This window comes from Pseudorca crassidens, chromosome 10 (genome assembly GCF_039906515.1).
Source record: "Pseudorca crassidens isolate mPseCra1 chromosome 10, mPseCra1.hap1, whole genome shotgun sequence".
Classification (NCBI taxonomy): domain Eukaryota; kingdom Metazoa; phylum Chordata; class Mammalia; order Artiodactyla; family Delphinidae; genus Pseudorca; species Pseudorca crassidens.
This window is the reverse complement of record NC_090305.1, coordinates 5,217,943-5,245,187: the sequence shown is the minus strand read 5'-3', so window position 1 is coordinate 5,245,187 and position 27,245 is coordinate 5,217,943. Positions and strand designations below refer to the sequence as shown.

General features: G+C 42.9%; 1 protein-coding gene and 1 non-coding gene across 6 annotated transcripts in view; both read right to left on the bottom strand.

Annotated features, from left to right (window-relative positions):
* Window positions 1-27,245, bottom strand: part of DSP (desmoplakin) — a 99,030-nt gene that overhangs the window by 7,235 nt on the left and 64,550 nt on the right. For all 5 annotated transcript variants that reach the window (XM_067751945.1, XM_067751946.1, XM_067751944.1 and 2 more), the window contains 21 exons: window positions 22,663-22,762; window positions 21,178-21,326; window positions 20,299-20,473; window positions 17,181-17,309; window positions 15,364-15,414; window positions 14,305-14,466; window positions 13,684-13,788; window positions 11,726-11,821; window positions 11,272-11,397; window positions 10,578-10,730; window positions 9,245-9,399; window positions 8,321-8,447; window positions 7,343-7,544; window positions 6,863-7,089; window positions 6,029-6,195; window positions 5,201-5,339; window positions 4,495-4,688; window positions 3,265-3,427; window positions 2,093-2,176; window positions 1,425-1,532; window positions 750-848 (listed from right to left, as the gene is read on the bottom strand). In XM_067751945.1, the coding sequence (XP_067608046.1) occupies window positions 750-848; window positions 1,425-1,532; window positions 2,093-2,176; window positions 3,265-3,427; window positions 4,495-4,688; window positions 5,201-5,339; window positions 6,029-6,195; window positions 6,863-7,089; window positions 7,343-7,544; window positions 8,321-8,447; window positions 9,245-9,399; window positions 10,578-10,730; window positions 11,272-11,397; window positions 11,726-11,821; window positions 13,684-13,788; window positions 14,305-14,466; window positions 15,364-15,414; window positions 17,181-17,309; window positions 20,299-20,473; window positions 21,178-21,326; window positions 22,663-22,749 (2,898 nt within the window). In that variant the 5' untranslated portion in view covers window positions 22,750-22,762. The remainder of the gene's footprint in view (window positions 1-749; window positions 849-1,424; window positions 1,533-2,092; window positions 2,177-3,264; window positions 3,428-4,494; window positions 4,689-5,200; window positions 5,340-6,028; window positions 6,196-6,862; window positions 7,090-7,342; window positions 7,545-8,320; window positions 8,448-9,244; window positions 9,400-10,577; window positions 10,731-11,271; window positions 11,398-11,725; window positions 11,822-13,683; window positions 13,789-14,304; window positions 14,467-15,363; window positions 15,415-17,180; window positions 17,310-20,298; window positions 20,474-21,177; window positions 21,327-22,662; window positions 22,763-27,245) is intronic.
* On the bottom strand, window positions 1,937-2,038 carry LOC137233163 (U6 spliceosomal RNA). Its single transcript, XR_010947333.1, has one exon. It is a non-coding gene; the product is annotated as a U6 spliceosomal RNA (small nuclear RNA).

The following is a 27,245-nucleotide window of genomic DNA, read 5'->3' as shown; positions in this document are numbered from 1 at the left end:
AAGCGTGTTGAAAGAAAGATGCCTCACATCATAAGAAAGAAGTGGTACTTCCTCCCCCCAAGACCAACGTGCTTTCTCATTTCCTGTTACACACCTGCACACACACAGACAAGCACGCACACACGAGCACACATGTAGACACTGATACAAGGCAAAAGCTACTAGACAAAAAATTCAAGACATCTGTATTCTTGTCATAATTCTTCCGTCAACTGCTTGCGTGATCTTAGTAAGGGATCTACCCTCTCTGAGTTTCAGCTTCCTCATCTGTGAATGAGGGAATTTCTTCCAAGACCAAAAGCTTATGATCTCCTAAATTATGTTTCCTTTATTTCCAGGTATCAAGTAAGTTTCCATATAAACTCAATTCGAATATTAGAAATGAGGAGTAAATTAAACAGCCACTCGACATGGAAAATTCAAATCCAGCCAGTCCTGGATGTTCTTCTTAATTTAACACCAAGAGAGAAAGAAAGCAAATTCCTTGACCAAACATTAAATGAAATTACTGGGGGTTACGGCAAGGAAAAATAGCTATAATTTTGAAAATACTACCTGAGTGCATTCCGAGCAGTGTACTGGAGAATAGGACTGACACCTGATTTATGAATAAACTATATCATACTAACTGTTTAGAGGAAATACACTTTTGCCAATGAGTATGTCCAAATTCATGTTATAACGAGGCAGTAATAATTAAGTTCCATTCTATTTTCTTTTTTGATCCTCCAAGGAAATAAGTAAATTACCTTCAGATCTTCCAAACTCTTCAGCATCTCACTTAAGAATCTGTAATAGTCTGCAGACCTTGTAAGAAGTTCTATGTACCGAGCATGCATCTCTGCCGCCTTGGAGAAAAGAAGTGCAAGGAAAAATCAAAGGCATTGCGTTCAAAAGAAGTCCTACGCGAGCTGCCCAACTGTTTTCTAAAACAATCCAATAGTGAAATTATATTTTAAGGAGTGAATTCCCTTCTTTCACCTGTGCTAATTCCGAAACCCAATAAAAGAATAAAGTACAATAAAACAAAGGGCCAAAAACCTTACACTTCATCCTCACCACTCCAGGTGTTCCCCCTAAACCATCTGATGGGTGATGTTCTCTGACACCTTTGAGAAGAAGTTGTCTTTTAGAAATCGACTGGATATTTTCCACTCTTTAAATGTCCCCCTCACTAAACCCAGAATTTAAGCCCAGTTTCTGCAAAGATTCTAATGTATGAGCAATAGACCCAGACTTCTCATTGATCATTCCCTAAAATGCATTATGCTGATGACTTACACTAGAGAGAGGATAACCTATTAAACCTTTTTGAATGGATACCCTATGGCAAGAGATGAATTCAGGGAGGGTAGGAAAGACAGGGAAAAGAGAAGATGCAGAGGGAGGGGTGAGCTCTAAGAGATGGGTAATGACATATCTACCTCTTGCAGAATCATCCCAGAAGGAGACTGAATGATGGTTCTCTTGATAGGTATGTTCAGTAGAGTTTCCAGTCCTGAGGTGTATGACGCCAGCTGCAGTTCATAATCCTGCAGAATAATAATGTTTCAGAAAAACATACTTAATTGACTTAAAAGGAGTCACTGATGGCTACAGTTCCCAAGCTTTAAATCACCAAGCTGTACTTCTAATGTCCAACCCCAAAGGCCATCACGTGCTGCTAGTGTCCAAGCATCATATGACATTATTAAACCAAGCAGCACCACTTTATATGCAAAATGGAGATCTCTGCACACACCACCAGTCTAAAGGATGAAGACCGGCCCATTCCCGTAGATATTGCTAATGTATAATCAATTCAAGCTAATGGATAACAGCATTTACAGTTTGTTCACGAGAGATTATATAAAAACCATAAACGTTGTCCTCAAGAAGTCTGTAATCTTTAAAGTGAATCCGAAAATAATGTAGTTGATAACATTCTTTTATTAAAAAAAGTATGGAACACTTCATGAATTTGCATGTCATCCCTGCACAAGGGCAGGCTAATAATCTCTGTATCATTCGTTTTAATATATGTGCTGCCGAAGCAAACATGGTTAATAATATTCTTGATGAAACACCAACATTCTTTGTGAAACGTACATACCTTAATTGAATTTGCACAAAGTTCGGCGAGTTTTTGTACTTCTTCTGATTTGTCTCGTTTGCTACTTATATCACTGTGCAAGTTCTATACAGAAAAGGAAATATTTATAAATGTTAAAGTGTAGACATATTTAAAATAAATGTTTTTTTCATTCTTTAACCACTGTTACTTGTTTTTTTTTTCCCTCAGTTTATGACTACATGTTCAGACCCCATAGTTTCACAGTTAAACCTTAGGAGATGAGCATGTTTTCTATTCAGAAAATAGAAGAAAGATCTTCAAGTTCTTATGATCTAAGAGGTTACTATCTGGCTGGCACTCTCTTCTGGTCCTATCACCTCAATTTATAAAGATACTTTACTATGACGGTCGTTACATTATTTCCATGTTCACAACTGCATTTCTTTGTAAATTTCTCAATTGCTTTTCCTCTGGACACTATTTAAGCATTCATAAAATGGACTAGTAATAGTAATTATTTATCATTTCATGAAAAGATACATGCATCCCCATGTTCACAGTGGCAGTATTTACAATAGCCAAGAAATGGAAACAACCTAAATGTCCATTGACAGATGAATGGATAAAGAAGATGTGGTATATAGACACAGCTGGAATACTACTCAGCCATAAAAAAGAGTGAAATAATGCCATTCGCAGCAACACAGATGGACCTAGAGAATATCATACTAGGGGCAGTAAGTCAGAAAGACAAAGACAAATACCATATAATATCACTTATCTGTGGAATCTAAAATATGACACAAACAAACTTATTTATGAAGCAGAAACAGACTCACAGACAGCAAGAACAGACTTGTGGTAGCCAAGGGTGGCAGGGGGAAAGGATGGACTGGAGGTTTGGGGTTAGCAGACAGAAACTATTATACACAGAATGGACAAACAACAAGGTCCTAGTGTGTAGCACAGGGAACTATATTCAATATCCTGTGATAAACCATAATGGAAAAGAATATGAGAAAGAATGTATATATATGTATAACTGAATCACTGTGCTGTACACCTGAAACTAACACAACACTGTAAATCAACTATACTTCAATAAAGTTTTTTAAAAATTTATCATTTTAAACCTAAGTACTGCTACGAAAACCAGAGGAAAACACAGGTTACACCCAGTGACATCTATGCAATGACAAATTGCCTTATACCTTCTGCTCATTCAAAAATCGCATGACCATGCTGGAATCTCCAAACTTCATGGATTCTAAGTTATCCTGGCAGCGTTTGGCATCACAGAGCCATTTGCAGAAAGTCTGATAGTTATCACGGTAATTCCTCAGTTGCTTGATTTGTTTCTCCAGGTTCCATAATCTGGGGCAAACAGAGATAATAAAATTATTAAATATCGCTATTGCTCTGCAAAAGTATTTAACACAGAGTTACCCCATGACCCGGCAATTCCACCTGGCACATACTCAAGAGAACTGAAAACATACATCCACACAAAAAATTATACATGAATGTTTGTAGCAACACTTTTCACGGTAGCCAAAAACTGGGAGCAGCCCAAATGTCCATCAGTTGATGAAAGAATAAACACAATGTGATACAGTCATACAATGGAATATTATACAGTCATGAAAAGAAATGAAGTACTAACACGTGCTACACCATGGATAAACCTGGAAAACATTATGTTCAGTGAAAAAAAAACATTCACATATTGTATCTTTCTATTCATAGGAAATGTCCAGAATAATTTGCAAATCTATAGAGACAGCAAGTAGAATGGTGGTGGTTTGGGGCTGGAGGGTTGGGAGGAAATGGGGAGGGACTGCCAGTGGATATGAGGGTTTTTTTTAGGGTGATGAAAATGTTCTAACTTAGATCGTGGGGATGGTTACACATTCTGAATATACTAAAAACCAGTGACTTGGACACTTTTGGTGGGTGGGTTATACGGCATGTGAATTATATATCAATAGAGATGTTTTTAAGAAGCACTGCTCGTAAAATAAACGATAAGCAAGATTCAGGAGATGTTTTTAAACCCTCATTTGCAGTAAGGCATTTCTTTTGTGTAAGATTTAATTTTCACAAACTCTTGGAAAATGCTCCCTCAAAGGAGCTACTCCTTCCAACAGTCATAATAGGAGTTTACAGGGCACAAAAGAACTTGATCAATGGCTTCCATTATTTCCCTAAGAACCTGAAGGGCCTCTGACACAGGTTGGTTCAAGCTCGGCCACTGGATGTACTCTCTTCCTGTTGTCAACAAAGCTGCCCACAGCCAGTGCGTGAAGAGAGCTCCCAGGATGCTGAACTTACACACAAAACAAAACCACTGTTTTTTACAGTGATGACTTCAAGTGACATTATCTTGGGAACAACCAAATGTAAGAAAGTATGAAAGAAAGTATGGAAGGAGGTTGGCACACCTGTAGTCTATCTGTTTATCGATTCTTTGCCAGCGATCTGTCAGCTGTGTGACTTTTTCACTGAACTTGCCCAGGTCCAGGTCGTACATTGGATACTGCTGTGAAGTCTGGCAGTAGATCTGCTGGGCTTTCTGCAGTTCTGTCTTCATGGTGGCCAACAAGGACTGCTTCAAGTTCAAGTCGTTTTTAATTTTCTGTCACAGGAGGAAAAAAAAGTACAAATTAACCGCATTCCCGCTTGATGCTACACCACAAGGAAAATATATCTACTGATTGCATCTCCTATATTTGTGCCAGTGACCTAGTTCCTTGTGCCAACTCGGTTAAAAAAAAAAAAAAAAAGATTCGATGTGTAAATTAGTTTGAGAAATGCTACATATCACACTCCATTCCGTTCCTGAAAAATTATAAAATCTATTAACCTATTAAAGGTTCTGAGAAGTACTACAGTACCAGCTTAACTGTGGTTAACTCGCGTTCCCCAGACTAATCTCACCACAAACGGACTTTCTCACGTAGGTCCTGCCAACACGCTCTGGACAACAGTGCTCTAGAGATAACGGCTGATGTCAACCACGTGTGGCCAATGAAATCCAGTAATCCTCCAAACCCATGAAGACTTAGTGAGGCTCTACCACCGGGGACTGAGTAGTCCTGTATGCTTTCCCATAAGCCGGGCCGCTCGCTGTTCAACCCTTCTCCTTACCTTCAGTCCGCAGCGGTAAGCTTCCACTTTATCCAGATCTAGGCAAACAGTCTCCTCTTCAGTAAGCTTGGCTTCGTAAACCTTCAGCATGTCTTCCGTCTGAAGGATGGCCTGCAGGAGTGCTCTCACCACGCACAAGCTGTCGAGTGCCAAAGAGGCAAAAATAAAATTGCCGGCGACATAATTAGACTTGGAAACTCTCTCGGGCTCTCGCCACTCTTCGTAAAAGGGAACAATATGAAAGCAGATAAAAATTTACCCTGCTTATTTTATAAGTTACAGAGCAATACATTTTTTCCTTCTTTTTTTTTTTTTCTTTCTTTTTTTTTTTTTTTTTCTGCGGTACACGGGCCTCTCACTGTTGTGGCCTCTCCCATTGCAGAGCACAGGCTCCGGACGCACAGGCCCAGCGGCCACGGCTCACGGGCCCAGCCGCTCCACAGCACGCGGGATCCTCCCGGACCGGGGCACGAACCCGCGTCCCCTGCATCGGCAGGCAGACTCTCAACCACTGCGCCACCAGGGAAGCCCTCATTTTTTCCCTCTTTCATGACTCAGAACACCATCTTGCATCAATGGAAGAATTCTAAGTTCTGGCCTTTAGAGGATGCCTTGGCTGGAAGAGACAGTGGAGTTCAGAACAGTGGGATTGGCACCCTAGGCTGGAGGACCCTCTCTCAAAAGCACAGAAGAATGTGAGTGAGGCTCCAATGAAAAGAGAACCCATAAGGCAAGAGCTCCAGCAACCAGCACATAAAGCAAATGAAGTCTCAGAAAACGAAGCTTGAGAAAAGCCAAATATCTGAGGTCAGTGTCAGTCGCGTTTACCTATTTAAGTAGCCGTCTGTGACACCATTGATATTTTCCAGTTTCTGAAACAATCCGAATACCTCATTCTGCAAATAGCAATATTTTTCCGAACCTCTGAAGTTAGCCAGCATGTCCTTCAGCTGGTTGAGAACTTGAGCAATTGCTTGAGAATCATTCTGTAAGCCCTGTCCGAAAAGAAGGGAAGCGCTTCTGATTTAGCTGTATGCTTCTCACCGTCATTCATGTCCTCAAAAGGCCCACGAAATGTGAACGACTCAAGTGAGAGTTGACCTTTCATGTCCTTCATCAGGGAGGCCTTACCAGCACTGGGTAAATGTGACCCTCTTCCTTAGAATATATACCTCGTAGATTCCAGCGCAGTGCCCGGGCCTGGCTGAGCGGAAGAGATCACTGAGCTTGACACTGAAACGCCTGGGCTGCAGTCCCAGCTCGGCCGATGCCTTGCAGCTCTTACCCCACCCCCTACTGTCTACAAGTAAGATCATTCTACCTGTCTAGCCCACATCATAGGTTGTTTCAGGCAGAAGCCAAATGAATGTTTGTGAAAACTTTCGAAATCTACAAAGCACTACATTGCAGAAAAGGAAAAACACTGCAGCCGGACTGAGTGGCCCACAAACTAACAGCAAAGGTGGTTGAATCCCCAGCCTGGTATCTTTCCACAGATTCGGCAGCATGGGAAAGAAAAAAGGAAATTGTGCCAGAAGCCTCTTTTCTTGAAAATGAAGGTTTCTTGCCTATAAATATTTAAACCAGGAGGTCTTTTTTTTACTACTTCACAGTTAAATATAAATACACCTAGAATCAAGCAAAACATTAATGGACACCTACCTTTAGCTCGCTTATCTTCACTGTGATGTGGTGCGAAGACCCTTGATCTGCCAGAAGGATGTTTTTAAGGGTCATTTTGCTCTCACAGAGCTCCATCTGCCTGCGAATCTTCTGGAGCTCCATCAGCAAGCACATTTCCTGCTTGTCATCTTCTCTGTTGGTTTCAGTTACTTTATTATGGTTGACAGCTTGGCAGGAACCAAGATGAGTGATTTCAGTTGTGGTTACTGTAAAAATGTTAGGACAACAAAAATCAGAGACTTCTTGGCTAGAAGGGCGCAAGGCTTCAAGAAAACATCCATGCTGCATGAAAGTGTCGCTACTTCCTTTGATTTGGTTCTGAAAACCTAGCATCTCAATGACTTTTGATATACGATCTTTCAAAGGAGTGATTCTGCAACTAGTTTTTGGCAAACTACGTACTTTCTTTTGAAAACGGCATGTATGGTGGCTACAAAGAAGGACTGGCTCTAAACCAACCTGTCTGTTGCTGTGGGTAGCCGGGGAGCTGTATGACCAGGGTCTGGTAGTGTTTCTGGGCATCCGTGAACTGGGTCTGTATTTTCCTCTTGTCATCATCTCCAAACATCTCTGAGCCTTGGCTGTCTCTGATGAAGTCTTGGTAGCGTAACTCAAGGTCAGATATTGTCTTCAGGTAATCTTCCTGCCGCATCGTTTTCAGCTGGAAATAAACCAGGCGGGGAGTGTTTCTTGGCCCCAGAGCGTGGCCAAGAAAGCTTCCTGGGAAATGCACTACTCTGGTGGCGCTTGAGGCAACGCCCCTCAAAGACCCATTAAGGCAGAAAAGGTCTCTGATGATTTAGAGCTTGCGCCTAAGAACCAAAGCAGTGGGTTGTCAATTTTCTTCTTCCTATGGAATTTTCTTCCTCAAAGGAAATAGGACTCAGAAGCCCCAAATGTCAAGCAGATCACAGCAAAGCTGCTCTGACTGAAAAGAGTTAAAGGGGTAAAGGGAAGCCCCCAACTTACCCATTCCCTGCCCCTCTCCTCCCTGCTGTCCCTGTCATCCCAAAGGACTCCCTCACCTGGATTCTTGGGCCACTACCTGAAAACCACTGATCTAGGGTAACTAATGCTTCCAAGAATTCAACGCCCACCTTTTACTTCTGTGCTATCCAGTCAATACCTATGCCCTCACTTTCCATTACATCTAAGGAGAGTGGGACCCTGAGTACCACAGGACCTCATGCCTTTCCCACAGGGACTTCTGGCTTGTCCGGTAACTTTAATTAGTACTTCTGTTTGTCTCTTAACCGGCCGGGTGTGAATCCCTCCCATCCTGTGTTGGACGGACTAGAACCTCTAAGGAAGGCTCAGCCGACTCTCGTGTTGACACACAAAAGCATCAGCTGCACAGCTAGGTTTGCCTGGTAGAAACCGCACGTCAGGGAGCAGCTGGGGGGCCCCTCCAGGCAGCGGGTGGTCCTGAGGACGTACCTTGGCGATGGTCATGGTCTTGATCTTCTCGATGTCGATCATGCAGTAGTGCCAGGACACCAGGCTCTTCATGTTGATGTAGAGCTGGTTCCACAGGGCCAGGATGGCTTCGTAGTACTGCTCGATCCTAGGAGGTGCAGAGGGAAAAAGCACGCTAGCCCGGCTCTCCAAGTTCATCCCAAACGGGAAACCTGGCCACGCTCCCCCAAGGGCACAGAAAACTCAAAGGAGAACAGAGCAATGGGTGAATGGAGCATTTGCAAAACATTCAACATTTCAATGGATTTAGACTAATACCCAAAAGTACATTCTCCATGACCGACATGGGTTTCGATACATTGGAATCATTTCGGTCAAAACAGGCAGTACAATTTGTGGTTGTTGAGTTGTTTGTCAACAACTTTTTAATTGACGGAGGTCTGGCGCCGTGCAGGCAACAGTGAGAAATGGGTCTCGGGTCACAGACGCCTGCTGGAGCTTGGACACGGGCTCACAGGGTTCCCTCACCCCACCCTGAGCGGGCTGAAGACTTCCATCATAAAAGGTTTGGAAGAATGTGCCCTAGACAATCTGTCAAATGAATGCGCCACCTACTGATGGCCAAATATTGATGCCAAGCGCATTTTGTATTTGTGGCTACAGGCCAAACTACTGATGGTCTAAAACGCAGAAGAATTTCAAAACACCGTCTTTAAAGTGCATGGCCAGAATGAGCTCCTTTGCTGTCAGACATTCTTTTTCATCTTCCCAAGACAACCACAGTATCTGCAACAGAAAACCTCAAGACAAGGCAAAGGGACCTTCACCGGGTCCCCCTCTGGGGGAAGGTGACAGCAGTAAGAAGCGGTATGTCTCGTATCAGCCTCTGCCCTATTTCTCCCCACCCGCGTTCATGTCACGGCCAGAAGGAAGTTCAAGACGTACTTGCTTGAGAGGTCCACGGCCAGGGTGTTGGGCGGAGGAATGATGAGGCCCACGGAGGGCACGAGCATGTCCACGCCGCCCGGGCCAGTCACGTGCCACTTGCTCCGTTCGTTATTGTCCTTCAGGATACACTCGTCCCCTTTGTGGACGATTTTCTGCAAGGCAAGCAGCACTGTGTTTTGGCTTTATCCACGAGCCCACGTTTTTATCTTTTTGCTCAAGAACAGAAGCAGCAGCAGTGATGATGTGCTGTTTCAGCTTTGCTCTTAGTATTTTTTGCCTCAGTTGAAGCTGATCTGGACACAACCCAACAGGACTGATGCTTTAAATAAGACAGGTGAGCCTACAAGGTGTGTCTGAAGGGAATTAGGTAGAGTGACTTTCCAGGGGACAGCCAGGGGAGTCCCCCGGTGAAGTGAGCCATCCTTCTGGAAAGCAAAAACTCAACCCCTGGCTTTTCTACTTTTGTGAGTTTGCGTTTTATATCGTAGAGTTCAGTGCGTGGGAGTCACTTGTCTCATTCATTTGCTCTTAAAATTGTTAAATAAAAACAAAAAAATTTTGGTATCAGGTCCCCAGAAAAATAACTTCCTAAATTAACTCCAGCATCTAAATAGCTTCTTTTCTAAATTAACTCTATATAGCTTCTTAAAATGGGTATTTAAAATATGCCAACTATCTTAACTACTAAAATGTAACAAGTTCGACATGGAGGTATCTCAGTCTCCCTTTGGATTTCTTACTTCTCTCCACCCAAGTTCTAAAACCATTTCTGCATGGTAGAATAAACTCCTGGTTTTATAATGTCCATCTCACCAACTCATCACATTTTTATTTCTTAAGTCCTCCATAATTTTTATAAGAAAATAGAGGGAATTACATAGATAATGACTAAAACCAAGTCATCTTTCTATATAAATGTTTGTATTTACCACTGAGCCTACAGAACTGATGCGGCTCATTTAATGCATAAAATCTGCAATGACATTCCCTTTACATGCAGCATAATGACCACGTGTCTCTTTTTTTTTTATATTTCAGAAATTTAAAGAGGGATCACAGATGCTAATTGCATATTGGAAGAAAAGAAGGCTTAAGCCTTAAAACAGAATTAGAATAGTTTAAAAATAACTATTGTCCTACTTATTTGCAACTATCATACAACTCAGAACAAAAATCACTGCATTTTTTCAACAGCTTGCCACTTTGTATACAAAAGAAAGACATTTACTAGGGTGCTCACTGAAACCTAAATTAAATTCTGCCCTGGACAAAAATGCATCCGTAAAGAAAGGGAAAACTTTGGCAGCATTCTGATTAGCCGAGTACACACCTGGTCCTGTTTGTAGTCACAGAGAGCCCTGACAATAATGGGTTTATTGCTTTTGTAGTCCGGGTTCCGAGGTTTCAGCTGCACAATCCTCTTGGACTTGTTTACCAAGTTCTGCACCTGGCGCTTGTTCTCAAGGATTTTCTCCCATTCTTGCTGCAATTGCAAATAAAATCATACTCGAACATAGATAATCTCTGAAAGTGAGATAAGACCTTCAAATGGCATTACTATAGCTATCATGACATTACAAATTAGATACCGCTGTAGCTGCATTAGCTGTAAAAAACCACCCATTCATCTGTCTGCAGGGACCACAGGTACCTTTCAAAAGAAGCCGCTACAGAGGCAACACAGCCACGAATTAGGTGGGCGGGAAAGAACATCACTTTGCAAAAAGGCTATGCCGACAACATGTGAAGTACGCTTTTCCGAAGGGATTTTCATGTTAAGTCATCAGTGCTCTCTCCGGTTTTGTTCTGAGCACCCATAACTACTGAAGCAGAAGTAACGTGCCACAGCAGCTGATCGTGCAAAGAAATGTATTTTGAGAAAAACCACTGAAAATGAAGACAATGCTTGCCTGAGCTTTGGGCACTCGCGGCTCTACAGAGCAATACAAACGCAGATAATCTGAACTGAGTCCGTGGGCGCATTTGTTTTATTCCCGGGGAAGGGCCTGGGTCTGAGACAGTACCTCTAGCACCTTGATCTGCTCCAGCAGACGCTGCAGGGGCATGTTCTTGTCACACAGGTACTTCTTCCTGACGGAGTCTTGAAGGCCCTTCAGGTAGGCTTCCGTCGACTGGGCCTCTTCAAAAAACTGTTAAGGATGCGGGTGACCCCGTGTCAATTAAAAGCAACTCAATACGCAGCATCACCTACTATTTCAACTTCAAGGATTATCTTCCCTACGAGTCTATCTGATAGGTGGTTAAAGGAAAGAATTTGAGCAGAAAGTACATTAACTTATCTGAGAGCAAGAGGCTACTTGAATGATTGGTGACCAATCTGTGCTCCTCTAAACTAAAAACCAATAAATAGTTTTCACACCATAGTGTGAAGATTGTTTTCAGTGCTTTTTCAAACACATTCGGAAGAGAAGCTGTGAAGACCCAAAAGACAATTAAATGATTACTAGGTATAAAAACCTGAAAGTAGGCAGCATTTTCTTTGAGATGAACATCAATGCATTTGGTGATCTGAAGAATCCAGCTCCACTGTGTCTGGAGAGTATCCATATATGCCTGAAACAAGAAAACAGCAGCTGTCTCTCCACCGTTCAGCCATAGAGAGGCATCCGTTATTTCATAGATAGGTGAGCCTGAATGAAAACCATGAAGCATTTTTTATCTAATTCCAAATCAAGCAAACTTTTTTCTAAAACTTGAAACCAGAATTTCCCAACAGGGCACTCTTGCTTTGGTAGAAATTAAATTTTAAAACCAATTTTGGGAATTCCCTGGTGGTCCAGTGGTTAGGACTCAGCACTTTCACTGCCGTGGCCCCGGGTTCAATCCCTGGTCGGGGAACCAAGATCCTGCAAGCTGGGTGGCCAAAAAAACCAGAAAAAACCCCAAAAAACAGCTTTAACAAATGGATACGATTAGGAGTATTAGTCAAAATATTCATCCAAATGGCATGGCTACTGACCAATCAAAACAGACCAGTCAGAACAGGGATAGCACTGGGGCAGCAAGCCCTGTTCCTGTACCGCTGCTAGATCATGCGGAGGTCCAAGGTGAAACAGAGCAGGACACAATGGTCCTTGCCCCCCATGTCCTCAACCTGCCTTCTGTCTGTGAAAAAACTTTAGCCAAAGAATAAGTTTAATCAGAGAAGTGAGAAAATGCAGAAACAAAGGAACAGTCCAACAAGACTAAATAACAATAGTTTGTTCATTAAGCTTAGTCAAGGACCTTTAGTTCCTCCTCAAGGGCTATAGATAATATTCTGAACAATATCCTGTGAGCTGTCTAATAGAGACTGAAACCCACACCAGGTGGAAGAAGTGAACTACATGATGACCAGACTGTAGCCATGACATAAGCTGCCACAGTTCTAAGAACTGGCCTCAAAGAAATGGGGACAAACCGATCCTCGAACTAAAGACTAACTGCACTTAAAACAATCAAGATGACGCTGATCAGACCACGGCACGACAAATTTTAAGATGACTGTCAGAGCTGACTGTGCTGTTTCGACAGGTAGCCCCCAACCCGCATCGATAAAAGCTCTTGGCCCCTGATTGTTAAGTGGGGGGAGGTGGCCTTTGGACAGGTTGCCGGCATCCAAAATAAAGGACACTTTCCTTTCCACCAACCTTGCCTCTTTCTTAGCTTTTTTTTTTTTTTTTTGCGGTACGCAGGCCTCTCACTGTTGTGGCCTCTCCCGTTGTGGAGCACAGGCTCCAGACACGCAGGCTCAGCGGCCATGGCTCACGGGCCCAGCCGCTCCGTGGCATGTGGGATCTTCCCGGACCGGGGCACGAACCCGTGTCCCCTGCATCGGCAGGCAGACTCTCAACCACTGCGCCACCAGGGAAGCCCCTTTGTTAGCTTTTGAGCAGCAAATAGCTGGACCGCCCCTACTTTCAGTTACAAAGGTACCTGCCATGAAGAGGGCCTGTGGGGGACGAAGGCAGTGATGCTTACCAACTGATACGGAAATATCTGGATTTTTTTAAACAATCAAAATGGTCATACCAGTGCTACCAGCTAATGTCAGCCTTGAGCACAGCCCAGAGATGGCAGTCTAGGGCAGAGGTCAGCAAACTACAGCCCAAGGGCCACATCCGGGCCACCACCTGCATTTATAAATAAAGTTTCACTGGCGCACGGCCACAACCGTTCATCTACATGTTGCTATGGCTGCTTTCACACTACAATGGCAGAGTTAATTTCAACAGAGACCAAATGGCCTGCCTGTCTAAAATATTTATTATTTGGTCCTTTCCAGAAAAAGCTTGCCAACCCCCGGTCTAGGGTATTGATAAAATCAACTTGTCACGGCTTTATGCTGGGTCAGAACCGCTCATCTGTATAGTCTTATTTTTTGAAAAGGGTCCCCTATTTTCCCCTGATAAGAATATAAATCTCACGAAGCCCACCTCGATTTTGTCTGAAGCCGGATGCTGACTGAGGACAAGTTGGTCACTTTCTTGTTTAAGCTTATTGAGCTCTTTTTCCTTAACTTCCAGCTGACTCATGCGTATCTGCGAATAAAAGAAAAACAAGTCCTGTAGAACAAGTCACCGGCAGCCTTCCATCCCCCCCGCCATTGTTAAAGGAAGTCAAACACAAAACTGCATTTTGGAAATGAACAATGTCAAAGAACTGCATTACGTGTTCCTCAAGAACCTTAGCATTTTTAAGACCAGAAAGGATGTCTGAGATCATCCAGTAAGCAGCTGAGGCCGGACTGGTGACACGGCTTGTCTGAATTCACCCAGGTGAAGGGACAGAGCTACAACACATACTGAGATTTTCTAATTCTCGGTTCTAAGCCACCACACTCTGCGGTACACACACTCGAGGATGTCTGACCGAACCAATCTCACCCCGTCTGCTGTCTTCTGAGATGCTAAGCCCTGAACTGCCTCTCTTAGGTCACGGAAAAGCCTTCAGAAAGGAATGGTTTTTCACGACCACCCCACTGAGGCTGCATCACAGGTGGCCGATTAAACGATCACAAGTGCTTTCATCAGCACCGCACGACCCCCGGGGCTTACAGAGAAGGCCTCCTGCTTCTGAGCGATGTTGGTGTTCCTGTCGCTCCAGTCGTACAGCAGTTCCTCCTCTTCACAATCATTGATCCACATGATCTCTTGGGACGTGGCCTGAATGATGTTCTGCAGCTGTCGCAGGTGGTCCATCCTCTCAAAGGATATTTTCTGCACAGGAAGGTCAAAGCAGCGTTAGGACAACAATATGCAAATGAATGATGCTCCCTGCAGATTTCACAGATAAACCCTCGGTGATCCCTTTTACCAACAAAAATCCCAAGAATTGGTCAAATGTTCATCTTTTGCATTCCCTGATCAGCTGGTAGGTGAAAAGGACTCACCCAGACTTAGGATGAGTAAGGGGTCAATTTTAGATTCAAAGAAATAGCCTAATCCAGAAGGGTCTTGATTCAGACACTGGTGTTTGGCTTCAATAATTAGTTTTAGATTATATAGAGAAAACAGATTATTAAAAAAGATAAATCAAGCTTTTTCTGCCCTCTCCCACATCCCCAAAAGTCAAGGGGCCATCATCTTGGAAAATAGTTGTGTCACCACTGGCCATGTTATTTAAATAGTATCACTGCCAACAAGGAAATACTGGAAAAGGGAAGACAGGGTGACACAAATAGGCAGAAGAATGGACATATCTCTCCTTATGAGTCAAGTAATTGATTCAGTTTGTCATAAAATGGTGATGATGGTCTGATAAACCTCTCTCTAAGGAAAACAAGTCTTACTTTTGCTTATACTTCCTAAAAAGGCTACAGTTCACAAGTGGAAAAGCTTTATGGCTTTAACTGCAAGTACTTAACAAGTGCTAATTATGTGACACTTAAACTTGCAAAAACTAAGTACTGTCTTCAGAAAAAAATTCTTTTCAAATTTCCTTCTAAAGGGAACACAGCAGTAGAAATAAAATCAGCATCTATAAGCCCCTTGGTACACTTCCAGGCACTTCCTGGGTCCTTAGGGATAACGCCAAGCAGGTGCTTTATCCCCAGGTCCACATTTATACAACCGAATTGCACTGAACACAGAGCCTTCAGAAATAAGTCATCTTACCAGCAGGTTTTCATACTCCTCCTCCAACTGGTAGATTGCAGATTTTTCACGCTAGAAGAAGACCAACAGTGAGTAATTATTTAATTCCCCTTGAGGGTTTATATAGAGAGAACAGCCCTTCTAAATCTCCTTCTGTCAAATACATACTAACTTCAGATTCCCTGGTGGAAAGAAGAATTTGCTCTATGAAATCTTTCACCCACAGGGACCTTTCTCAGTTGATCTAGAGGCAAACCTCACTGGCCTGGTGGTGGCATCTCTAAAAGGAAAGGGCTCATCACTGTCGCTTAAAGAATCACTGTTAAACAAACTTTTAAAAGTTTGAAAATATCATTTAGGACTCCTCAGATCTTAGAGAAAAGAGGGAGAGATCTGATCAGATACTCAGGTAGACAAAAGTAGGCAAAAAAAATAAAAAAAAGGTGGAAAAAATGGGGATGAGCATCTCCGGGCCACGTACAAAAGTCAGTGATTTACTTTTTTTTTTTTTTTTTTTTTGCGATACGCGGGCCCCTCACTGCTGCGGCCTCTCCCGTTGCGGAGCACAGGCTCCGGACGCGCAGGCTCAGCGGCCATGGCTCACGGGCCCAGCCGCTCCGCGGCATGCGGGATCCTCCCAGACCGGGGCACGAACCCGCGTCCCCTGCATCGGCAGGCGGACTGTCAACCACTGCGCCACCAGGGAAGCCCCAAAAGTCAGTGATTTAAATGGCACAAATGAACTTATCAATGAAACTGAAACAGACCCACAGACATAGAGAACAGACTTGTGGTTGCCAAGAGGGAGAGGGGTGGGAGAGGGCTGGAGGGGGAGTTTGGGATTAGCAGATGCAAACTAGTATATACAGCATGGATAAACAAGGTCCTACTATAGAGCACAGGGAACTATATTCAACATTTTGTGATAACCCGTAATGGAAAAGAATATGGAAAAGAATGTATATATATATGTGTGTAACTGAGTCACTTTGCTGTACAGCAGAAATTAACCCAACATTGTAAATCAACTATACTTCAATTCTTAAAAAGTCAGTGATTTAAAGTGTAGAGATCGGGTGGCCAGGTACTTAAAATCAGATGAATATTTTAGGCTGTAATCTTGGACCCAGCTTCAAGTCAGTCCTTTCAGCAAAGGAAAAATGTCAGGATGAGACACGATTTCCTTATTAGAAATACAGTTTAATTACCACATAGGAAAGGCTTCACCAAGGACTGCACCGAGGATTCACCAAAATAAAACTAGAGGATTGTCGCATTTTCTCTATTTGAAGAGACGGTCTGCTTTGTGCAGAAGAGAACTACCACCCCTCAGAACATGCATGTACCAGTGGCATAAACGAGTGTGTGTGTGTGTGTGTGTTTAGTCCTGGAGGGTTAGCGCGATCCCTAGTCGGTCTTTCTGATTCCACATCCCCATTTATGAAATGGGATTTTTAAAAATTTCTAGGGAAGGATAAATTAGCAGTTTGGGATTAACAGATACACATTACTAGATATAAAATAGATAACCAACAAGGACCTACTGTATAGCACAGGGAACTATGCTGAATATTTTGTAACCTATAAGGGAAAAGAATCTGAAAAAGAAGATATCTATGTATGTATAACTGAATCATTTTGCTGTACACCTGAAACTAAGACAACACTGTAAATCAACTATACTTCAATTAAAAAAAAAATGCCAAGATTAAAAAAAAATGTTCCAGTCTGTTGGGGAAGAAATCCCAGACTCATGTTTCAGCCCAAACTGCCTGGGATCAACTAACTACAGCATCCTTCAGTACACTCTTGGAAGACTCTACAATGTTCCAAAGTACCAGGTCGGCTTTAATCTTGTCCAGCTGCCAGCGGTAGTCCCCGATGGCGTTGTGGATGGTCCTGTGGCTGCTGATGTGCTGTTCCACCGAGGCCAGGTCCACGCCCCAGGTTATCATGTCCATCTCCGCCTGCCAAGGGAGAGAGAGCGGGCCCTTCAATGTCTGACCCCCCTCACCTACAGCATCATCAGGGGTCGGGTACATACACAGGGACATACAGAGCTTCCACTGAGATACAACTGAAGCTGTAAACAGTCAATATTTTTGAAATGAAAAAAAATTGTAAAGGCTTGGAATTCCCAAAAAGCTAGGGAGGGCTGCCCAACTCAGTAATAAGCTGGAGGTCCCCTCAACTTATGTGTCCCTAGCTCAAGATGGGCTGAGGAGAGATGAATCCAAAATGAGATCCTTAAAACCTAGATCGTGTCCTCTAAAAATCTACCTGTGCACATGCAAGTGGCCTGTGTGTATATACAGCTGTGGGTGCGCACCTACGTATGATACAATGTTATAAGATACTGATAGACGTTTCAATATTCAGTTATTTTTAAATGTGCATTAATAATAGTTCATTAAGCTCAGTCAGGTACTACTTCCCAAGCTAAACAGTTGACCCAAGAGAAGTTTTCATTGTTTATTTCTTTAAATTGTGTTGAGCAATGTGATTTTTGACTCTTTAAATCCAGAATTTAGCATTGCCTTTCGGGATGCAAAACTCCCTATGACCCATTTCAAAGAGAAGTTACAATATATACCCAATGCCTTCATTTCAATGAATGTGGGCAATATGAAGATGGTGGATTTATGTTAGCTTTTTAAAAATGAAATCTAACTTTCTAATTTGAGTCTCCACTACTTCAATTTAAGAATGCCACACAGTAAGAATCAGACATATTATTTCACAAGATTCGTACTGTGGCGAGTCTATTGTCTTCCTTTTGCGTGAGCTCATGTAAATTTCCAAATCACCTGTGTCATCTCTCGGACATGCTGAGGGCAAACATTCCAGACTGGTATTGCAGCAAGAACATTACACACATTGTTCTAAGCCACATCCATGTTCTCATGTACTTGGCGAGCCTTCAGAAAGGGCAGCCACCAGACAACTGCAAGTTACCCAGGACTCTGACCTTTCTCTCCCGTGGCTCATTTCGACTTTAAAGCAGAAACAAGCGAGTACACTGGGAAATTAATGAGATGACCAGGCTCCCGAACCCACCTCTCATTACCAGCCAGGTGTACAGTATCTGCCCCATCCATCAGCAGAAACACAAATCAGGGAAACACAACCCTGGCCCAGGAGCTGTGTGACTGCGTAAGGACTGTGCCTCTGGGGACACTTCTCCCTTATCAGCTGGCCCTACAGCTCAGTCCCCTGGGAGTGAGAGGAAGAATGCAGGCTATGCTTAGGGAAAGAAGGGATAAGAGGAACGCTAGAGCAAACAAGCAGCAAGTGATAAAACTGCTTTTAATCCCTTTGAAACCCTGGGGGCTACCTGATCTGAAAAGCAGCGGCTCATCAGTTGCATCTGTAAGAGGGGTGCACCCCACCCCCTCTCCCCACCACCCGCCATGACAGAAAACTGCGTCCACGTGATAATGCCGTTTTCCAAAATTTTAAAATGCTGAGCTACAAAAGATTCTTACAAGGCTACACCCAACATGAATACAGAAAATGACAAATTATGAGCTGTCATGTTCTAGAACTGTCAGAGTGACTAAGAAGAAATGAGGGAATTTGCCGTTTCATAAGTAATCTGGTTCAAAGGCTGTTTCACCTAACGTCTGTCACTGGTCACTGACCCTCCCCATGCAGTCCAAGCCCCATGAGCCTGGCCCAGCCTTCTCTCCTGGCTCCATTCCGCAGGGACGGGAGTGCCAGCCCTCCCCCACTCCCATCTGAGCAGGGTTTTAGCATAGCTCATGCAGAAAAATTTAGCATTTGGCTGTATGTATCTTGTTTTCTTCAATAATATTCCTTTTCAGGGCTGTGGGACATAAGCTTTGAACCTCATTTTCTGGCATGCTGCCAAAACATAGTAAATGTTCCAGAAATGTGTGTTCAAAGATTAGAAGGGGCTTGGGAAACATGCAAATAGGTTTGTATTTAGGTTTCTGGGATTACAACTGACTCTCCTCCTCTACAAACCCCACCTTCTTGTAAGCGCTATAAAGTCTTTATAATACGTGGGAGAAAAGGTTAACTGAATGAAGGAATGCACACATGCATGTTTAGCTGCATAAGTCTTCACACGTGCCAAAGAACACCTACAAAAATCTTTAAGTGGCTGAGAAACTTCAGAACCACTGCTAAATTGGCCCAACAACAAGTAATGAAACCACTCTCTCCAACAACGACAACCGCATCTCTGCACAACTGATCATTCTAACACGCCCGCCTCCTCACGAGAAGGACAGCTCATCAGGATCGCGTTTTCATTACAAAATTCCCATCTACATTCATTACGGCACATAATTACTACATAAAACAACAAACCAATAATTAGCACTGAAACATCCTTTGTAGAAACTCCAGTGCTAGGGAAAGGCTCAGCACCTCTGATGCCAGTATTTCACTTCTCTCCCACAGAAGTGATGTCATGATTGCACAAGACAGCTGACACTTCAAAAATATAATAAGGTTAGGCAACCAACGAGACCAAACCAGAAGGTCCAGTTTTACTGCGTGTCCAGCTCCTCCAATTTGTTAATATTTTAAATGAACCTCCACAATGTTCGCTTTTTTTCTCTTAAGCACCTCTCAGTAACACCTGAAGAGCTCAGCGATGAAGTTTTTTGGCGCATGAACTACCATAACAGATCTTCCAGCTGTGAACGGTGAGAACTAGATTTTCACCATCTAGCAATTCAGTGATACGTGTTAAATACTACCTACGTGATAAAGTACGACTATAAAGCAATGAGGCTGGTTCCCTAAGCCACACGGGGAAGAAAAAAATCCCTGAATTTTCACTTATTTCAAAGTAAAAGAATATGAGGAAATGCCGAAAACAGCACGTGGTTGCTGCCAGCTGATGTCCCGACCCCCATCCCGCCAGGTCTGCACACCTGGCCACGATCTCTGAGGACCAACCTCCTCCCACCGGAAGCCGCTTACCCTCTGCTGCCGCATCCACCCCAGACATTCGCTGGTGAGGCGCTTGGTGACTTCATCCCACCCGGAGCCACTCTGGCAGGTGTACCCTCCACCTCCCTTGGAGCTGGCCCTTCGGCCTCGAGGGACACTGATGGCTTTGTAAAGGGCTCGCATTTGCTCCTGGAGCTGCAGCAGTCTGAAAGGAAAGGAAAACAATCACACCACTGCCGGAAAACAGCCCATGAAACATGTCCTGGCCAATCGGCCCCCTCAGTGTCAGTACAGAGATCACAAATGTTTTACTCATAGATTTTTTTTTTTCTTGATCACATGCAAAGCCTTAAATATTCTGATGCTCCAAGCCTAAAGCATCACAGCAAGTGTAACTGCCTTTGCCCAACCTGGCAGCATCCTGTACCTTCTCACAAGTTCCACCCTGGGAATTTCCTAGGACCATGCGCCCTGGGTAGTGTGATCTCAAAATCAGACTACACACCTCTGCTTTAAACGGCATTTTCAACTCTGTGAGTCTCATTTCTGTATGCATTAAACTGAGCTGGACTTAATTTTAGACTCTTCAAAGTCAATCGCTGTGCCAAAGGTCTTTGCTGCCCCCTAAGTGGAAGCACAGTGAACGTCTCAGAGCAAACTCACTCTTCAAAAGAAGCACGCCCTCTTGGGCAGGTCTGTTTAGTTCTTCGCATGGCAGCTTTGTGATTCCACGACAGATGAAGGTAGTGGGTTTGGTCAATTTGTATTAGAGACACATTAAGCTCTAATACCAAGCAAGGGAGCCCTTTCTGGGGAATATCTGTGCTTTCTTCAGGGAAGACCTGGGTCAGGGGATTGAGTGCAACTCCACGAGGCCTGCGGGCACCACGCTCGCTCTGTGGGCAATACCTTTTCTGATAAACATCACAGGGCTGGCCCATCTGCCGCATCTCTCTAATCAAGCTATCGGTAATTTCCATCTGATCGTTGGCCTGGGCAAAACACTCGTCCAGTTCTCTGCTCTGCGCCAGCTGTATCCCATCTCCGTACTTCAGTTCCTACAAGAAAGAAGTCACATGAAGGAAACACATAATACTGGAGAGAAAAGCTTCACGCGTATTACTAGAAGCAAAAGCTTCCGCTATAAACTTAAATATTTAAGTCCCCTGCCCCGTTCCACGGAAGTGCAAAAAGTCTCTAACTGAAAGTTGTCTTATTAATTTGAAATAGGGAGGTAAATTAGGGAGATTCATGAAGCAAAATTTGTAGCCTATATTTTAAATTTTCAGACCCCTTTAAAAGCATATTCACAGAGTGCTGACCTTTCTCTTACTTCAGTGTTAAATGCCTATCTTTCTTATTTTCACAGGACACTCATCTAACTGTAATTTCACTGTGATAAGAACACTGTACCAGATGAGGTCTTTTTTTTTTTTTTCTGGTACGCAGGCCTCTCACCGCTGTGGCCTCTCCCGCTGCGGAGCACAAGCTCTGGAAGCGCAGGCCCAGTGGCCATGGCTCACGGACCCAGCCGCTCTGCGGCATGTGGGATCCTCCCGGATTGGGGCACAAACCCGCGTCCCCCGCATCGGCAGGCAGACCCTCCACCTCTGCGCCACCAGGGAAGCCCCCAGATGAGGTCTTTTTTACACACAAACTGAGCTCTTCCTGCAACTTGTGGGAGATAACTTTTTGGTTCTTAAAAAGAAAGCTGTCTAGTTAATTGTATTGAGCCAATCAATTTCCTGGTTTTCATGATGGGTGATACTTAGTGAGATGGCCACCTTTGTGGGGAGCTGGGTGACGGATACTTGGAAAATATCATGGGTCTCGTGCCTTCTAAGCCTGTTTCAATAAGATCCTAAGTTATCTCTGTAACATCAAGAAATACTGTGAGCTTTCACGAATGTTACCATTTCCCCTCAATTTTCAGTTGCTTATTTATTCATATTTTGTAATGTTTCTCATGTAGAATTGTTCTCACAAGATGGTAAATTTTCCTGAAAAAAGACATTCAATTGATGGTGTACATCACAACCCATGACAATCCAGTGACATAAACATGTCAGGTTGCACCTCTAGGAAAAGAAAGCATTACAAAATCAGAGAAATGACAACAGGTTGTTGCAATTCCAAAAGGGTGTTAATCCGTAGTGTAAATATTTGTTGGGAAAAAAACTATGTGAAAACTGGTTCCCATTGTTAAGCCAACATTGCAAGTAAGTTAGGAAGATAGACATCCCGCTCTCGTCTGTTTTGAGAAAAAGCATCTCTAAACACTAGGAGGGCGGGGAGAGAATGCACAGGTCAGGGCTCTGAGTCTAAGTTAACCAGGAGCAAAACCAGGTACAAAATCAGGTGTGGACAGTACTTTAGGAGAAAAAGAAAGCTTACCGGCTGCACGATCAGCTCGGCCCGCATCAAACAATCCGAGCAGTTCTGCAGAAGCTCCTGGATGGTGTTCTGGTTCTGCCTGGACATCGTTCCGGTTTGACTGATGAGCAAACACAAAGAAAGAAAATATGAAAATTTTTTTTCAATTTTGAACTCATTTTAAACTTTCAAAACAGCTGCAAAAACAAGACAAAAACACTTCAGTAGGCCCTTCACCCAGACTGCCCAATTGTTCACATTGGCCATGTCTCTTTGTTCCCCTCCCCCCTGTATGTGTGTATATCTATGTATAGTATATATACATTTTTCTGAGCCATTTGAGAACAATCACGCTTCTTTATCCCAAAATATTCCAGCATGTATTTCCTAAGAACAAAGCCATTCCATTATATAACCACAGTACAATTACCAAAAGCAAGACATTTAAAAATGATGGAATACTATTTTCTAATCTACAGAACTTTTTCAAATTGTACTAACCTTCACACCAAGTTTTTTTGTTTTTTTTTTTTCTGGTATAAAATCTAATCCAGAAATATCCTTTTGAGTTGTGAAAACACATTTCCAGCATCTTCTCTGTCACCCCTCTCCCTTCATCCCACATCAATGCCATCACCAGTCCTGGGAAAGGTGGCATCAGACCCAGAGCTGCAGGGTTTCTTTGACCAGTCTGGCTGAGGACAATTGTAGGAGACGAAAGAAAAGCTTATTCTGCAAAAATATTTTCTGCAACCAGAAAAAGCTGATAATGGTAAAGGAAGGATGGGGTAAAGAAAGTGATGGGAAATTTAAATATCTTTAATGCAAAAAGAAGCCACTTTTCCTTTCAGGATGACCCCAGAATATTATCCTGTACAATGATGCTCACCCACATGTGTATATCAAATGTAGCGCTATTCTGGAAGACAGGCAGCAGAAACCTTAAAACGACCGTGGTATTTAAGAAGAATGTTGTAGATATTCTACATTTTAAAGAAAGAGATTACAGAAATTCAGTTTGCTCCAGATACAAGTAAAAAGAGTAATCTATCATAAAACAAGTCTTACTTTTTAATTTGCCAGGATACATTATGCTACAGCACAGCCCGCTACGGCTTAGTTTAAGAGAGATTTAAAGCACATTAAATTATTAACGTTCAGGAAAGGTCTTATGAATGTCCTACAAGAAAGCTGAGTTCCTCCAGGGCTTCTGAGCTACCAGCCAGGCCGGCTTGAGCTTTCAGATAAAACAGACGCCTGTTCAATGTACTGAACTTTCTTTTATGTGTGTCTGTGTCGGGAAGGGTGTCTGTGTGCGTTTTAAAGAAAGAATTTCCGGACTTCCCTGGTGGCGCAGTGGTTAAGAATCCGCCTGCCAATGCAGGAGACACGGATCCTGGGGGCCTTCGAGTCCTGGTCCAGGAAGATCCCACATGCGGCGGAGCAACTAAACCCGTGCACCACAACTACCGAGCCTGTGCTCTAGAGCCCTCGAGCCGCAACTACCGAGCCCGTGCTCCGCAACTAGAGAAAGCCCACGCGCAGCAACAAAGACCCAAAGCAGCCAAAAATAAATAAATACAATTTTTTTTCTAATTTTTATTTTATTTATTTATTTGCGCCAGGTCTTAGTTGTGGCATGCTTGTGGGATCTAGTTCCCTGACCAGGGATCGAACCCAGGCCCCCTGCATTGGGAGCTCAGAGTCTTAAGCCCTGTGCCACCAGGGAAGTCCCAATAAATAAATTTTTTAAATAAATAAATAATGAAGAAAGAATTTCACTGTTTAAAAAAAAACGTTTGAAAAGCACAGGCTGTACTAGGCAGAGATAGGGTAAAGTCACAAGAATGTGGGAAACTCCTCCCACTGCCCCTTGATTCCGCCTCATTTCACATCGGACAGGCGCTTTCTCTCTCTGCCGGCCAGGCTTCCCTGCAAGCCAGCCCTGGCTGAAAGTATGTGGGTGAGAAACCAGCTCTCCTGGGAACCAGTGCCAGGTGAGGCCGCAGCTCCTCCAGGCAGGCCCTGGCACTGCCCACCCATCAACACCAGGGCACCGCACACACACACGCCCCCCCCGCATGAATGCTGCCCTTCTCTGCCTGCCACTCAGAATCAGACCGGAAACCTGGCACACTTCTCGGACTGCTGAGATGTTAACAGGACTCCATCCGTTGTCAAAACTTGTGCAAAATTCCACTTGACTTAGAACACTTTCCAAAATGCACCCATTATAACAGGGAGGAAAGAAATTCAAGAGACAAAGGGAAAAAAGAAAAAAGAGAGACAAAGGGAGAAATACAGAAACATCACTGAGAAGTCTAGGATGGGTAAGTAATTAGGGAGGTCCTGTGTAATTAGATTTGTTTTCTTTGATGAAGGGGCATGAGAGGCCCTTTCTTCTGAAACATTTAGTAATTCTGGTCAGCAGTTGGGTTCAGAGGGTGATTCCCACAGAGAATGCAAGTCCCTTGCATACAAGGGAAAGGGCTCTCTCTTAGCACAGTGGGAAGCCAAGAGTTTCTGAAATGATTTAATAACGTGCGCTACTGTAAAAACTAACACAGTGAGTGCTAAGACAGAGGGAGATGGGGAAACTGGGTGAGGTGTAGGAGAACTCCCTCTCTCTCTGCAGCTTTTCTATAATCCTAAAATTATTCCAGGATAAAAATGTACAAAAAATAAAAAAGAAGCAGAGAGGCCAAACTCACTTGTGAATGAAAGTTCCAAAGTGTATACACAAGTCTTTTAAAAATGAATTTATGACACTAAATTCATTTGCCAACAAAATATGAAACTCTTCGGCTCTTTTTACCCAACTACTAGAGTAGTTAGTTACATGACACTTAGAAATGAACTAAGGAAAAAGAGGTGAGGCAATTAAACGCTGGCTTAAAATATTGGTGGACTTGCACTTAAAAAACAAAAAGGTAAAAAAAAACAAAAACAAAAAAACACCAAAACGGTAACTTCATATGCTGTTAATGATACTGGAAAGAATTATTCATGCTTCACCAACAGGCCTATGTTCACCATACATGCCCTTGATAGCCACTAAAACCCTATGTGTTTGCCTTGGCATTTTAGGAATAGATTAACAACCGTCTTCACAAAAATCTAATCTTTCTAAAAGTAAAAAGAAAGAAAAGCTAAAGTGTTAGAACAATGTAATGAAGAATCTTTGGTATTGTGATTTGTCTGTAGGAAAGTATGATCTAATTAACCAAATTTCCTTAGGCACAACTTTTCAAGACTGTGTCTGGTCCTTAAAGTAAGATCTACATGTCCCGTTTGTCATCTGTAAGCATCTCACTTCAGTCTGAACATCCTTGGGAAACAGACCATCAAATCGAGCAGGTGGAAGGACAACTCAGGCCCCTGAGGTTTATTGATGAGAAAAGAGAATCCACCTTCACATTTCAGCTTGCTTGTCCCCGCCCAGTGAAGGATCCACACAGAAATGACTGTACTTAAATCAAGAAGGAAGTGTCCGTGGAGAGGATTTCGACTCACTAGACACTCACTCAGATGCTGTGCAGGGCTGGACCCTTCAGCAGGAGAGCCAGGAGAGCATGCTTCAGGGAACACGGGCATGTTGTGTGTCATTCAGAACTTTTTATGTCAAAAATCATATTTTTTCACATAATTTTAGGTCTTTTGTCGTTTACCTCAGAAATATTCTAGATCTCAGTTTTCTCATCTTTTGGGCTAGGTGCTAGCTAAGATTTCCTTAGCTCCTTTGATCTGTAACTTTATTTTATGAGACCACTAAACTCACTCCTCCTACTGAAAATAATCTAGAAGTCTATGTTCTGTGTAAAGGTAATGAAGTTTCCTCTTCACACAGTGCAATTTGGGAAAATGCAAAATTCCATCATAGCGGAAGAAATCATTTTAAAATAAATACTTATTTAACAAGCATATAAGGACTTTAAAAATCCCTAGCCTCAAAGAAATTTTCAACACTGCTACGTATTGGTATTAGGGGTGCAGAGATTTTAAGCCATGTTAGGAATTGAACTAACGAGGTCAGAGTTCAATTTTTAAGTCCCATTTCCGTGTCATGGAAGATGAAAGAAGTCATGCAAAAAAAAAAGAAAGAAAGAAAAGAAAGTTCGTTTGGGTCAAATCAATCAAAAAATATTGACTTCTAAACTAAAATTAATAGCTGGCCTTGAAAATATAACATTTGTCCTTAAAAGTCTTTAACCTTTCTGAAATCTTCTCTTATTTTCAAACTTACAAAGACAAATTATTCGTACAACAAAGAACCTGACTACACTTTTTTTGAAAATTCATTCTAAAACTTGTTTAAACAAGTAAGGGTTCCAACAGTTTACATAAAGATCCCTTCATCAGAGGCTAAAAGGAAAACATGGTCTGGGCCACATGAACGTGTGAACAGTATTAAAGAGCTTCCGATGTTTTATTTTACTACCTCCAAATAACAGTCTTTTCTTAAAAAAATAAGACCCCAAAATTAACTGTGAAGCCACTAGTTTCACACTTTTCCCAAGAATATTATAGACAAAAATACAAGACAAATACTTTGAAGAGAGTCTTGAAGCATTACAAGATATTTATTAATAGTTACTCTCCTTGCT